The sequence below is a fragment of the Thunnus thynnus genome, chromosome 16, assembly GCF_963924715.1.
Source record: "Thunnus thynnus chromosome 16, fThuThy2.1, whole genome shotgun sequence".
In the NCBI taxonomy this organism is placed as follows: Eukaryota; Metazoa; Chordata; class Actinopteri; order Scombriformes; family Scombridae; genus Thunnus; species Thunnus thynnus.
Window position 1 is genome coordinate 17,483,166 of NC_089532.1, and position 15,805 is coordinate 17,498,970.

Here is a 15,805-nt window from a genome sequence, read left to right on the forward strand (position 1 = left end):
TACTGGACAGTGTCTGGCCTTGGACACAGAATACCAAATGGGGCATCATTTGTGTGCTGACTGCTGACAGCCCAAGGCTGCACACACATCTTCACTGCACCAATCCCAGGCCAATTAGGTAAGGCCAAATGCATTCATGTAACATCTGTGAATACAATGTGTTCTCATAGAAAAGAAAATGTTCCCCACAAAAACTAATGTCGCCTTTCGCAACTGACTTTTCATATTCATGTCATAATACAGATTCAAAAGAGCTCTCCTGTCAGAGCAAGAAAGAAACATGCAGCTTTGTGTAAATAAATCCTAAATTCTACCAGAGGTTTCTAAACCTGTTCTGTCACGGTCTCCTCAGAACCCTTTTGAAACGGTCTGTGGACTGAGGTGGAAAACGAGGGATTAGGGCATCCTCTGGAGAATAGTTTGAATAACGGGGGATCATTTGAGACATTGGGGGAAAAAAAGAAAAAGAAAGGGAGTGCAAGTGGGGAACAGGGAGGAAAGCAGTGCCGGGGTAAGGATGGTGATGAAAAAAATAATAAATTAGAGATCACTGAGATGGAATAGGGGTAAGAATCTCCAAATGCATTAAGAGGAAAAAGCAACAGACGCAGAAAGAAAGAGAGAGTGAGAGAGGGAGCAGAAGGGTGTACAGCCAAGTCCTCTCTTCGATCACTGGGCCTGGCTCTGTGCCAGTGAGGCGCTGTCTATGAGGAGGTAAATCATTTTCTGCCTGAGAAAGAAACAGGAAAAAAATGATCGTTGGGGCTATGCCACAGCCAGCTCAGAATTGCTTTATTCCCAAAGATGGGAATCCCCAGTCGGCCAAGAATAAATGGAACAGTTGGTGCCAAAAAGTAAAAAAACTCATCAATATTCAAGAAAGCCTGGTTTGGTGCTACAGGAGATCAGGGTAAGCAACTGGCTCGTATCAACACAGGGATAAATGTCCCTCCATTTTACTTTGATTTTGTCATGAACTTTCAAGGGAATAATCTTAAGCAGATTTATCTTCTGTGTCTTTAAACATCAGATCAAGAGGAAAAGACCAATGCCAACAGACCCTCACTTGGTCTAAGGACTGTGCAAAAAAGCTCTGTGTCTATGCCAAGATTAGCCCCTTAAGGATGGAGGTGAGATTTTTTTTGCCACATTAACACACCACAGGGATGTGTGACAAACCCTCATTCATTCCTGTAACAATAACTTTCTTGCTTTTGTATTTCCTGCTCTGCCCATAAAGCATTATATCTACACAAATCCCCACTGCTAGTCACACCCCAACCACCCCCATTCCCTACGCGGAGAGGCCACAAAGCTCTCTTGCCAAACTAGGCTTAAGGAGGACTTAAGACAAGCAAAGGAAGGAAATTTGGGGATAAAAGTCAGGGGCTATAATTCTATTTACAGTTCATTTTATTGTTCTGCCTGGCATTCAGGATCACATCTTGCTAATATGGCCTTAACTAGCTTGAACATTAGGCCATGGAGAGGTGAACAAAGCACAGGACTTCAGCTCTGCAGGGCCCATTTGTCAGTCAATGCGAAAAAGGGGCCAATTTAAGGCCCCTAGAGGAAAGAATTGGAAATACCTGCAATGAGAGTCAAAAGGTCCTTGAAGGAAAATCTCTAGCAATTGACTGTAACTTGTTTACCAGGGGCTTCCAGAAAATTGCAGCTTTGGATGCAAGCAAGGAAAATACTCAGCTATCACGTCAAAATTGGTTCAGCCAGCAAAAACAAAAAGTCTTGGAAGAAATTTCACTTTTTCAGCTGATGGGTGACAGATGATAATGAAGACATGTTCTTCCCTGCACTGCAGACTGCAGCCTCCCCACCCCTGGCACTGCTGACAAAGATTAACAGCTGCTTTCATCTTTTCCAGTGCATTTTCACTGTGCTCCTCAGACACTGCTCTAGGTATTCTGCTACGTTCCTCTCCAAGGCTGCAGAGAATCTGGAATAACTTCACACTCTCAATACACACGTTGAACTTCGATTCACCCAACATCCCACCCACGTCTTCCCTTGAAACCTCAGGAAGGCTGCTCAGGGCAAGCGGAGAAGAACTCTTGGCACGTCATTGCCAACTGAATGACATTTTCTATCTTGGAAATCAGTGCAGCACACAGTGGAGGCCAAATCGGGAAGATTATTAACACGAGATGCCTCCCCAATCAAATATAATGCCCTTTTAAATCAATACATTACATCATATCAGAACTTACGAGCATGATGAGTGTGGGAGAGACAGACAGAGGGGAAGAAAGCAAGCATACTTCTGTTCCACTTCCCTGCTTTATTAATCACTTGCTGCCAGGATAAGACACCTAGCGATTATTTATTTGCACTTCTCCACACAGAAGCTATCACAACAAACAGGCCCGCAGGCTGCTGAGGACATTTGGGAGTGATTAATCAGTGGGCCATCCGGAGAGACAGAAAGCAGGGGGAGGGGAGTTCCAACATGTGTTTCTTAATCTTTCATCTATATTCAAGTCAATAGGCGACCTAACAAAAACTGAAGGGGGTCCAAGTCAGGTGAAATAAGCTGTACTGTCAGCAAGATGGCCATGGTAGCAGATCTGGGAGTAGAGGATGGAGTGAAATATCTTTGAATGGAATAGAGTAAAATAGAATGCCTTTATTGTCATTGCATGGCAGTACAACAAGACTGAAGGTGCAACTTCCTGAAAGGTGCTAGATAAGGACAGGATATAAAGAGAACTACAAAAATAAATAAGTAAAAAATCAACTCTTTGGAGGGAAGAGAGAATGAATTATTTGGATCATGCAGATCAATAAACACATTACAGATGCAGATAGAAAGAAGAATACTGGTCTAACTGAGTGAGGAAATGTGAGAGGAAAAGACGTGACTTAGTGACTACAACCGCATTACTCAAGTTAAGCAGTTTATCCTGTATCACACACTCATAAAGTCAACCACAGAAACACACACAGCAACGCTCACTCGGCCACATAGAGCGTATGGGGATAATGGGATTTTTAGCACACTGCAGCTGGCTCTCACATGCTGGGTCGTGAACCGATTACAGACTATAATCCTCTCCATTCAAGACGACGCACATGCAGAAAGCAGCAAGAGAAACAAAGAGGAGATAAACCCTCATTGCTACTTTTAGTTTGACACAGCAGTTTTGCACGTGTCCGAGGAGTTTGCTTAATTCATACATAATCCTACAAAGAGTGTACTGGGGCACAATATCCTACACGATAACTCTTTAATCTTTACCAATTCTCTACTATGAAGTACACAAATATGATGTGGAAAAGGCACTAGAAGCTCCACTATTGTATGTTTCCCTTGTGTCGTAATGTGGCTGAATATTCTGTTTATTGTGCCTGTCTACAGTGCAGCCAAAGGTTAATTCTATACTTTTGCACATGATGAATTCTGTCACCAATAAACAGTATGTGTCATCAGTCTCATCAATCCCATTATTCCTCGTTTCCAACTCCCCACAGTTGCCATTTGGCTGACTGAACAATTTTAAACCCCCGGCAGCCAAGCTAACACTCGGTAGAGATTTTAAAAGACACTGTGATGTGATGGAGGTGAAATGGTTCAGCTATTGAGGCTGTGGGTGATGAGGTAAAAGCTAAATCACCTGTCCCGACAATGCCCTTATCCTCAATGGTAATCTGAGCTCCATCCGTAAAAAAGCTGGGCCCCTCCCAATTACAAACAAGATGGGGGTACTGTGCGTGTGCGTTTCTGAAAAAATAAAGCACTAGTGTTTGGGGAAATCAATTTACCACCACTTATTAGGCAGCTATTAGTTATTCATGTGGAATAGAAGGCCTGAGCGCTGAGGAGCAGTGATGCCTTAGAGGCCCACCAGGAGCCGTCTTTGTTTCTCCGGATTGTAAGACATAAAGACAGGGTGCGCTCGTGGGAGCAGAGGCCACCGGCTCTATTCTGCGTCTGCACACAATAGGTCATAAAATTCCTCAACGTATATTCCCTGCCATCAGCTACCACAATTCACTCTTTCTTATTCCACCACACTCTCACACTGCCACAATGCAGAAGTGACTGCAGCTGTAATGACAATCATAATAGACTCCATTTGCATGACACCTTTCACTGAGGGACACTAAAGAGGTTTAGATGGCATCCCTCAGCCCCCACAGGCATGACGCATAATATCCATTCAACAGGCTAAGGGGTAGAGAATTCTGCAGAGTCAAGCGCGATAACTAAACACTAATGTACTGATCATGGAGCCCTGTGGGCAACTAGCCGAGTCGTTATACAGCTGAATGGGGAATGCTTGATGTGGGCAGGCAAACAGAGCTGGAAATGGATTGATGCTGAGGGCTCGACCTCTCCTGCCCACACTCAACTGGACACACAACCTTGCCTTTTTGATCACCACTACCAACATGCTGAGACAAAGGCAGGCCCTTGTTGGGTGACAAGCCCACAGGACAGAAGTCTACGTATTCTCCACATCCTCTCATTTCTCCACATGTGAAAGGAATCTGTCAGGAGTGGATAGCAGTGCTTTCCCCTCTCCCTGCAGGGCTTAGTACACGTGGACCCAGGGTGAGTGCACAGGCTTGAGTCAGCGTTTCAGTCCTTTGTTTGTCAGCTCTGGCAAACGCCCCCCTCCTATGCACCCCCCTCCAGGCTATGTGAGTGGGCCAGACAGACTTCCTGACTCAGGGGTTTATTTGGGGGAACAGGGAAGAGGGCACAGGGTTATCCCTCGCGCAGGCTGCAACAAACCCTCTGCTTTTCTTTTTCTCGATCACTGGAGCTCTTGGCCATTCATTATGACAGGCACAAGTGATTCCACACTGCCCGTCACAACAGTGCCCATCACCCTGGTGCTGCAGGATACACAACACTATCACACCATGTTATCATATCTCAGTGATGAGACAAACACCCAGAAATAGGCAAGGGAATCCAAAACCTCAAGATCTGTACTTCTTCTCAACACAAATTATGTGAGTAACATGCAGAATGAAATGAAATGAAATGAAAATTTCTCATGCAATATTCAGTGTAAACTCATTTGGAGTATGCAATATATGAGCCACTCTGTCTGAACATATTTTTTCTGTGGCAATGTTTGATACGACAAAGATTAAATCTGTATCTTTATATCAGAACACACTGATGTCTGTTTCCTGAGTAACATGGAGGATTATGAATCAAAGGGAGGCAACACGTCGCTGTTTAAGGGTGGTTGAGAAGGTACATGATGGTAGTAGGATGTATCTACCTGCTGTAGATGCCTGAGGCTGCAAGGCCAGACTGGAACTCCATCAACACCTCAGCCTTGACGGCGCCTAACAGGCCTTGGATGGAATCACACCTGGGCTTATCTACAGGCTGCAGCCCCTTCATGGCCTCAGCTGGTGCTGCCACTGTGTCTGCCACTGCACAGAGGCAGCCATTAGTCCCATCAGCCTGATTATGGCAGGAAAATACCAGCTGGTGTTCTATCCCACAGTAAACAAAGACAAATACCACAGAGCAGCTCAACCATCCCAGCTACCACCCACTCAATACTTCTGATGAGCAATTCGCTGCCCCGGGCATGTGTTGCTCAGATTCAACAGATTAATATGAATCAATTTTCATTTGTCAGCCGGTGAAGGTAGAGGTAGTATTAACATTTCAGCTCCACTGTGGCAGTTTCCTCAAAATGGAGCCAGCGTTTCAGCAGCATGTTTTCTGCCATGCTATACATTCTGCTCACACTCTCGCTCTGGTGGAGGAATCCATCTCGCTGTGGCTTGACAACAAAACCATTACCCTCTCACCTCCGGGGAACAGACAGTCCAACTCCAACTGCACAAAACTGCACATTCCACAGAGCAGAGGAGAGTAAGAGCAACACAGAAAGAAAGATAAAGAGAGAGAGAGAGGAAAGAGAGAGATGGGGAGAAAAGAAAAACAGTAGACACCGCAGCTCAGCGAGCAGAATCGAAAAACTACACCCAAACATACATTTGGCTGCACGTACAACACAAACACACACACGAAGGGTATCACATACCCAAGTGAGCTCACTGTTGCCAGTGTACAACACAACTTACTTGACTCCCATGGTAGTGAATCCAATATTCTTCTCCACATGTACAGACCTCCTGCTCCTGATGCTGTCAGAATTGAGCATCAGCCTGAGCACACCTTCTGAATGACAACATTTACAAGCACATTCGTCCCAGGCAGCTACCGTCCTCTTCTGTATCTTTATCTCCCTGCCATGTGGGCCAGATCCTCTGTGCTCAGTAGACCCCTCTGCTCCACATAATCTGCCCTGCCTCTCACTGACAGAGATCCCTGCTGTCAATCATCAGCACAGCCAACCAAACACAGCACTGTCCTGCTTTGTCTGCCTCAAGCCTCTCTTTGTGGATCACCCCTGCCATGAAAGTATTTAGCATGAATGTAAGCTGGCTCTTCCTCACTGAACTATCTGCTCCAGCAACACATGACGTTATCACTGTCTCCTTTACAAACAAACAGGAAGGACTGACTAGCCAAGCTCCTCATGAAAACTTCATACACAATCACACTATACACTGATTGGACAATGGACTCCAGTAAGTTATCCAACATATGTTGTTCAGAACAAGAACAAGCACTTGTGATCCTGCAGTGCTTCCACTTCCACACACAGGTCTCATTATTGAAGAGATGCTTGTCCCTCCCTCTGACTAAATTATAGTCCAGTGGAATAGAGAGGCCTATTTCAACTTCCTGATTTCCAATCTCCACTTGTGAAAAGAAAAATCAGTCACATTTTATTCCCACAAGCTAATGACTTGTTTCTATGGTTACTCAGAGGAGCCTGGGGGATGAAGTGTAGAGTGAGTGATGTGGACACAAAAGCAGGGTCTTGTGTGTGTAGGAGAACAGAGGCTAAATGGCCCTGCTGCCACAATTACAGGAGGATTCCTTCTGCACAATCACAGTCATTACTGCGCAAACCCTCACCTGGGCAGCAGCTGCAGGGCGGCGATGGACGACCATAAAACCACTTCCTCCTGACACTCCTCCAGGGCCGCATTCCAGCAAACAGCTGTCCCAGTTCTGCAACAGCCCGTCCGCCAGCCTGTGTGCCACCTTTGTAGCCTACGGTGCCCCTGACTCTTTACCTGACTTGTTGTGCATTCAAGGTCTTATATTGCTTCTATTCATTATCTCCCTGAACCTTTAACGTGTTTAAATAATCCCTCTCCTGAGTATGATTAGTGTGAGAAAGTGACAGAGGGAGTAACTCTCAGCAAACAAACATAAACAAGGGACCAATAAATAGACCATGGAAACTATCTCACGCTGTTATGCAGACATGAGCACACTGAGAAAAGTAGACTGCAAACTGAGCAGTCTACTCCTCTCAGTAGTGCGCAATGAGAAATCCCACGGGCCCTGTGGTAATAAACACACCGTCACAATCAGTAGGTGTTAATGGAACAGAAAGATGGGTTGAAGGATCTGTGAGGCAGCAGTTAGCCACACAGTCTAGCCCCTGCTGTGAGGTCCGCCTGGTTTCATTACACAACGCTATGTCAATACACTAATCATATGCTCTGTCACAAGGCAATCAGGGCTTAACGTGCTAGTCAGCTGAACACATGGCTCTAAATTCATTATCCCCACCCTCCCCAAGTAATACACTGGCAAACACATACACACATAATGATATGCACACATGCACACGCACACATGATTCGGACAGAGTTTGACCCTTGACTCCTTCTGTCTCCCTGCAACTGTATGGTCGGTGTAATTGCCAATTGGTCATTACTGACCTCAGGGTCATCTCTGTTTCAGGGTACTTTCGTCAATTATCAGAGACAGGAAGCAGGATGAAAGCAAGATTTTATGACTGGTATTTCAAAAATGCTCTAAAAGATACATTCACTGCGTGATCAAAGACGTTTTCTATTCTCTGAAAATAGAGGCATCACAAGATAATTCATGGTTGTTCGTCCTCTATGGGAAAATTCTCACAAAGGGAACAACGCAGAGACTAAAAGCACTTTCTCTTCTTTCTACACAGTCTGGCACTCTGATATTCATGTGCACAAATGAGCAATGCTCTCTTAAATAAGTAGGCAATTCTTTCAAATAATGTGTCTATGCCAATTAACAGAAACAATCTGTTACCATGTAAGAGAATATTTAAGGGGTGTCAGAATAACAAAATGTTGCATTTAATAACAAAGTATATTTACTGAAATTAACGCATAAATTTAGTGTCAAAATCTAAGAGAAAGAATTGTAACTAACCAAAAGAACCTGTAAGTTCAGTTCTTATAACTTAACGCTATTAGCAAATTTTGAAGGTATTTATGGGGTTTTCAGTAAGCCCGGGTTGGTCCGTTTAAGCCATGCCAAGCCAACCTGTGACGATAGCAGCGCTACTCTTCAATAAAAACAGGTCTACACGACAAGATGTGGAGATATTTGGAGCTATTTGTACAGTGGATCAGTTAAAAATAATGAATTATAATAATGACGAATAGTACAAGCAGGAACAGCTGTAGTGAGATGTTTGATGAAAAGCTGCAGACAACAGGCTCTTACTGCATTTTCTGCAAACAGCACCCCTCCAACAGGTAGATAACTTATTTTACCTTGCTGTGCTGTGGAAAAACACTCACAGTGTGCCAGCGGAACTCGAGTGCTCGCATGAGACCGAAACACAACTGAAAAATGCCATCAGTAACTAAAAAGCACAATTAAGTAATTTGGGGGCACAAATTATTAATCTGAGGGGACACATTACTTGCCTAATTCATGCAATAGACTTGTCAAAAATGTGACTCTGACCTGCTGGGCTGTAGTTATCACATCGACATTTATATTAAAATGATTTTTCAATTCAGTAAATATCTTAAATGAAACAAATTAAAGGCTTTTTTATCCAGTTGAACGGTTGGCTTATTTTTCCAATGAAAAATTAAACAGTGAATTTCTTTTGTTCATGGCTCTTTTCTTTTCTCTCAGCACCACACTAGCTAGTCTAGCTAATTGCATTCTAATTAAAATTTCATCTCTGAGTGGAACGGTGTTAGTGAATGTCAGACAAGTGTCTAAGGAGCCTTCTCCACTCCGCTGGGGTAGAAACTGCTGTTTGGTTATTCAGCTCCTACATCCTGGGCTCTCTGGATTTGCACATGCATCCCACTAATTGTATCTTTCGTGTACAAAAAGGAATACTAATCAGATATGAGTTTTCAATCAAGTCTAAAACACTCATTTCATCACAATTTCCTTTTTCAAATTCGAGCACTAGCAGAACAGCAAGAAAACAAGAAAATCTGTTGATTGATTCAATTCATTTTGACTTCTGGGGAGTTACATTTCAATCAGCAGTGATGCAGATGAAACAGATGAAAGATGAAACAAAGACAACCACATTGTGATGATGATGATGATGATATTCCTGTTGCAGGCAACAGCTGCAGAGGGTCAGGAAGTGGGTGTGCTTCAAATCAGCCACAGTGCATCTCCACCACCCTTTCTATATCTGTGGAATGTGATGCTGTTTAAAGCTGGCCCGTCATCATTGTGTTTCTCCAGGGCCAAGTAAAACACCACATTCTTGGCAGCAAATTATCTTTGGGATGAAATGAAAGGTGGAACCCTTCACCGTACTTCCACCACCACCCCCTTCTGCCCCACCAGGACCTGCTACAAGGGAAAAAACAAGTCCACCTCCCTCTCCACCTCCTGCGCTTAGTGTCTAGCCCACACTGACTGGCTAGACACTGCTCTGCATCCTACTCTTTTTGAGCTCAGGTCCAAAGAAAACATGAGAACTAATAAATCAGTGTCAGGAATTAACCCTGTCTAGCTGTGGGCCACACCTCGCTGTTGTTCAGGTCTACTGCTCTTGTGGCAGGAAGCGAGACGCACAGGAAGTTGCATATTTAGTGGAGGATCTGGAATGTCTCTTTAGCCAAAGAAGAGGCCTCATGGTCCCCCTGATATATACTCTGACCCTGTTAAAGCTGGCAAGACAAACTCCATTTGGGGTGCTTGGAGAAATGCTAAGCTCCACAGTGATCCCCTATGGGCTTCCTGTCACACTCCACAAGTCCCTTCACTGGTTCCTCTGCCTCCTGTGGTGCAGAGCTTCAATGGTCCTATGAATCATTCTTAGCAGGCTTCTCTTTCGCCAACATTCATTATGGCATAGCACCCCTCAGAGAGTAGAGGCAGGGAATGTATGCACTGGCCAGCCTGCCAGGGAATCTGTCAATGACAATATAGCACGTTGCACCAGCCATCCATCCGCCTGGAGAGGGTGAAGTATTCTCCGGGGCAACAACAACACCGGAGCCAAACAGTGCTGAAAAAGCCTCCCTTTAGCCTGAGATACACAGGGACCAAATGGTTTCATCAAAACACAAAATAGCAGGTTGCACTGAAGCTGAAAGAGCATTCAATACGCAGCTGAAATATCTGACTCGCTAGTTGGAGCTGAGGAAGCAAAACAAAGAAAAAAATAACTAAACATGAAATACCTCAGGACAATACTCAGCTTTAACCTAAGTCCCCTCGTGAGACGCTCCCTCTTCATATCGAATTATGTAATTCTATTATCCATTCATGGGCACTGGTGCCTGTAACTCAAGGTTCATTTAGCCCCATGATGGTGCGTATCCCGAGGCATGCTGTAATTCAACCAAAGCAAGAATAACATCTCCATGGAATAGGTGCCCCACATCGAAGTTAACACCATGAACCATGACCCTCGGTAGACATTTGAAGGCGAGTCTGTGCATATCTCCTAATGTACACCTACACACTCTAAAGCCTGAATGCATGCAGGTGTGTATGCGCACAATCTCACATCAACCCTAAATTCTTCATTAAACACCACAACAGCTAAATCTAATCTATCTACGTTTTGACAGACTGAGCCATGGTGTGATTTGACGGGATGGGGGAGGCGCTTACCTAATGAAGAAGGAAGCTGCTGCAGATGATGAAGGAGAGGGGGAGGAGGATGCGTTGGTGATGGGTGACGGGAGTCCCGGTTGGCTGGAGCTCCTCAGTCGGCAGGGCGTCAAGATGCTGCTGCTGGTGGTGGTGGTGGTGGTGGTCATGGTGGTGACTGGGGCCTCCAAGGCTGTGACATCCCTGTCTGTTTCCCCCATCAGTCCCTGGGCCTGTTGACACACAGATACAGAGATAAGACCACAACCACCACTTACAGGTTTTACCACTCCTGCCCACCTTCCTTCCACTCCATTTACTCCCCCTCTGCTCCCCTCTGCCACAGATGGACGGGCAGCTGCTGCAGCCAGCTACGGTTAGCAGGAGTCAGCAGTATCCACAGCAGAGGGCTCCCTACAGAACAGCAAGGAAGCTGCACCATTCATTGATTCTGGCAAGAATCTCGAGGTTGCTCTGGCTGTAGACTACTATACAGTAATTAAGTGATAACCCACATTTAATTAGTAATTAAATCACTAGCAAATTACTTCACTCCACTCCCGATTATATCTATACCTCCATGGCTAATTTGGCACTTTACTCATCAGGAGTGAGGAACGTGTCGTCTTGCAGGTTTAATCATACTAGGACTATCTAAGCACAAGTTTCAAGGGAAGTAAACAAATCAGCAATCATGTAAGAGGTGAGATCCGTTCCATAGTTTAAATGTTTATGAGGTATCTAAATTGTGCTTGCATAGGCACACTCCGCTCTGGAAGCTTTGCAACTGAACAGGATCAAACATAGGTGAGATGCCTCTGTGTCAGCCCTAGGGCTCTAATAACTGATGCCAAACCCACACTGGGTATACCACCTGTGTGTTGTCATATTTGTTACATCTGTGTTGCAGCAAGGCATCTATAAACAGCCACACCAGTTTCATCAGCACAGAGGATTTAGAGCAGGATAAAGACAATACAATAAACTACGATCCAAATTTTAAAAGCTGGCTTTTATTGGAATGTCTCAATTTTTTTGAACCCTTCACATTATAATGGGATACATTATGTTACAATACCCTGTTATTTTGTGTTGTTATTGTAATGAATTTTGCTTTGCTTTTTCTTTGGAAATAAAAACAATTGATAAAAAAAATAATTAAAAGCTTTATTTTTTTGTGGTTGTGGTTTTAAAATTGTGAAAGTTAAACACTGGAGAAAATAGTGAGTAAATGCAGTATATTGTTCACTGGATATACTGTAACAACTGTGCACTGGCACTATATTTGTTCCTTGATAATGCCATCTTGATAGAAGTTGCCCAAATTTACAAAAGGTTTTATACATTATTATTGTAATATTTGTGATCATAATACAGTTTTTCATAAAGCATGAAGTAAGTTCAAAGTATGAATATAGTTCAAACAGTTTTAACACAGAGCTACAGATGCATAGTAAAAATAGAGGCCACTGATACATAAAGCCCTCTGTTTCTGTTTAGGGTTGAAGCAAATACTGGTGCAGCTTGGTGAAGATGGAACATAAAGGTTCAGTTGGAGCTTTGGGTCCTGCATTTTTCAGTGATTGCTCATAGTCCAATAAAAGGAGTGCAGAGAGCTAATTATACAAACCAACAGCCAACTCGGAGACTGCACTTCAGCTGGAGTCACCATACTGACAAAAGGTTAATCCTCACCGGAGCCGCTAGTTTATCCTGCAGGACAATGATCAATAGCAGCTGACAAGAACTGGTTCTGTGGGTTTTCAGCCTCGGAAATTAAATAAATAAAGGCCATAGTTTTCATAAAAACATTTATAACAGTGACACATGAACATTGTGTAATCAGCAACGACCTTGAATGGAGCACAACACAGCACTGCAGCCTCACTGCTATTTGACAGGACATGTATTATAAACACAGTTCAGGCCCTCTGCATATTTACCACCTCAGTGTTTGCCCTAGATTCATGTTTGGCAACTAAAATAACATCCTTCACAATCTTTTTTATAAAGTGTGTGGCCTTCCACTATATGCCATTTGTCAACACAGGCCTGACAGCTGAACTATTTATATACCAAGCCTGACATGTGAATGCTATACATCAGGATGTGGGGACATACTTACATTCTGACATTCACATGAGAGGCACAGCTATTGCTCTGCAGAGTGCCACCACTGTTAGCTTAACATACAGTACGATGTGTTGCTATAGTAAAGCTTTGGTGAATTATCTCTTCCCAGAAAACCTTTGCTGACCATTTGTCAAATAGTGGACCAGCAGCGCATGTTCTTCATGAATTCCCCGTTTCCCATTTCTTCCTTTGGAGCTTGTTATCAGAGTTTAGGATCGCCAGCCTTGTTTTGGAGGACTGGTTTCGCTCTCTTGAGAGTTCATCATGGAGGTTATGTCAGATATCAAGCTGTGCTGTGTGAAGTTATGACTTGAGAAGTACATGATGGAAAAACTGGCTGCAAACTGAAATGAGCCAAATACAGATCCTCACTCAGCCGCCAGAGCGGAAAGCCTCACACCATGCTGGTGTCGGTGACAGGTTGGCAACTCTGCGCATTCCAGAGAAGTAGGGCCATTACACTTTGGCACGAAAGACCAGAGCACTTCACACGCAGCCGTACAGGAAGCTGATGTGTATAGCCCATCAAATTTGTAACTGATTGAGCTACTGTAGTGTCGGCTTTAAAATCAAGTGGCTGTCAATTTTAGGAGCATACAGGGACAGCTGCTCACAGGTGGCTTTTGGCTATGAGCTCAAAATGGATAAAATATGGACTCAAACACACATACGTGCACGTACACATGCACACACTTCAGCACATCACAGTGTATATCAAAGACTATTCCCCCTGGTATTAAGACTGGGGACTTAAGCTGCTTTCTGCAGCCTTGGACCTGGACTGGCCCTGATTCTGGCTGAAAAGTACAATCTATCCCCCGGTCAGGTAATTAGGCTGTGTCAGTGGAGCCATGTGTGCTTGGCCGTTTGCACCAAGTCAGTAATGAGCTGGCCTTCCACCCTTTAACCCTCAGCCCTCCCTGATCCCTTTACCTTGGCTTGCCAACGGAAAGAAAAGACAGAAAAGGGAGGGGAGGAAAGAGACAAAGGTAGAGAGATTTGAACATAATGGAAAAGAGAAGGTGTGTGAAAGAGTGAGGATGAGAATCTAAAGAGAGAAGAGTTCTTTCTATGAAGTCTAAAGTAAGCAGTGTAGGACAGCATCCTATCAGCAAACCAGTGTACCAGGACTCTCCTGTGACCTTTGATCCCAGCGGTCAACAGACAATTATTGCTGAAGTGAAATAGGCTCTGTTAATCTGAGCTGTCGTGCTTAGCTGGCCTTTGTAACCAACAGAAACTAACTGAGGTGAGAATCGACTACTAATCGACTAACGATACTGGAGTCCCATTATGTGGGAAAAAGACTGAAGTAGCTCGCTTGACGGAAAGTGTCCAATGCTTTTATACCAAACATAATTGCACAATTTTTTAAAATCGTTTCCTAATTTGGCAAGAATGGGAAATATCCTTCTCTTTCCTTCCTGTATTCTTTTCTTCTCTTGTCATCGTTGCTTTCTGTGGCACACTGCCATGCAAGCCCAGCTGCACCAGAGCAACAGCAGCCAAGATCATCTGCTGGGCTTCAAATTGGTGGCAATGGAGCAGGCCATGGCACCAGGCAACCGGCGGGCCAATAAACGAAACCCTCATGGGTCAAGAGTACTTGGTCTTTGTAGATTGGCACACATGTGGTTGTGGATTTTAATAGAGAACATCGTGACTCGCAGATTTGGGTCAATTTGACGTTTTGAATGCATATAACATGGTTTTCTGTATTACCTTAACTGCTCTTCATTCAAAGTGAAAATATCTCCAGAAATTACACAGTAATAGCGAAGTTGGCGCTTATCAGATGTGGAGCTTTGGATAAGGTTCTAGACATGCTGGAGACTGAATTTCTCCACAAACCTGCTATCTCAGAAAAGTGCATTTGTGTGCCATTTGCTCAATTCAAGACAGCTACACTCATATGTCAGCCAAAACTAAAGAGGGAGCCAGATAGTTTCAATTCTAAAGACCACAAACATCATTCCAGATGTTAACCAGAGCCTTTTCCCAAATGGGAGATTCAAGGTGCCCTATAATGGGCTGTGTGTGGGAGCGCCCCAGGCTCCCTGGCTGACACACTCTTTCTGTTTAACACACACATAGTCCATCTCAGCTTCTTTGTCTGAACAACACTACATGCTCTCCCCACAAAAAAACCAAGTGGGAATCATCATAAAGCTTTTGCCTTTCGGCACAGCATAACTCCCAATCCACGAGAGCTGGTATGGGTTTTTGTCATTCTGAAGGATCTGGTTTTAATGAAAGAAACAAGCTTGAGAAAATAACACCCATTTCTGCTGTGTTTGTAATTTCATGTCCTGAAGGGACATTTCTCTCTGTCCAAAGAGGCCCCAACCTCAGCTATGTGGCATTGAGCAACTCATCCCAGCTCCAAGGGCCACTAATTGCTTTTAGACACATAGATGGAGAACTCAAGTCAGCCTCTCCCTTCTGCAGCAGGCTGTTTGATTTGCCCTAGATTGCGTACATGCAGTTAAAAGCTTTTGATGGCTGCCCATAAACCATCTCTAAAGGCACTTGTTGACATTAAAGGAGTAAAAGGAGGAGTGAAAATCTGTCTTCAATTTCCAAACAGAGAGGAGGGAATAACATTGCCAACGCCTGTAACAGACTGTAGTTTCCAACAGGGCTGAACTGAAATGTCTAAATTTACATTTTATATATCTGACAGGAAATATTAAAGTGCGAGGGCTAGATTATGTTAGCCTATAGTGTTTGGTCTGT

General features: G+C 44.0%; 1 protein-coding gene across 1 annotated transcript in view; it reads right to left on the reverse strand.

Moving 5' to 3' along the window:
• The window catches only part of kif26ab (kinesin family member 26Ab), a 66,844-nt gene that overhangs the window by 23,654 nt on the left and 27,385 nt on the right, over window positions 1-15,805 (reverse strand). The window contains exon 4 of the mRNA XM_067613632.1: window positions 10,958-11,169. Within this exon, the coding sequence (XP_067469733.1) occupies window positions 10,958-11,169 (212 nt within the window). The remainder of the gene's footprint in view (window positions 1-10,957; window positions 11,170-15,805) is intronic.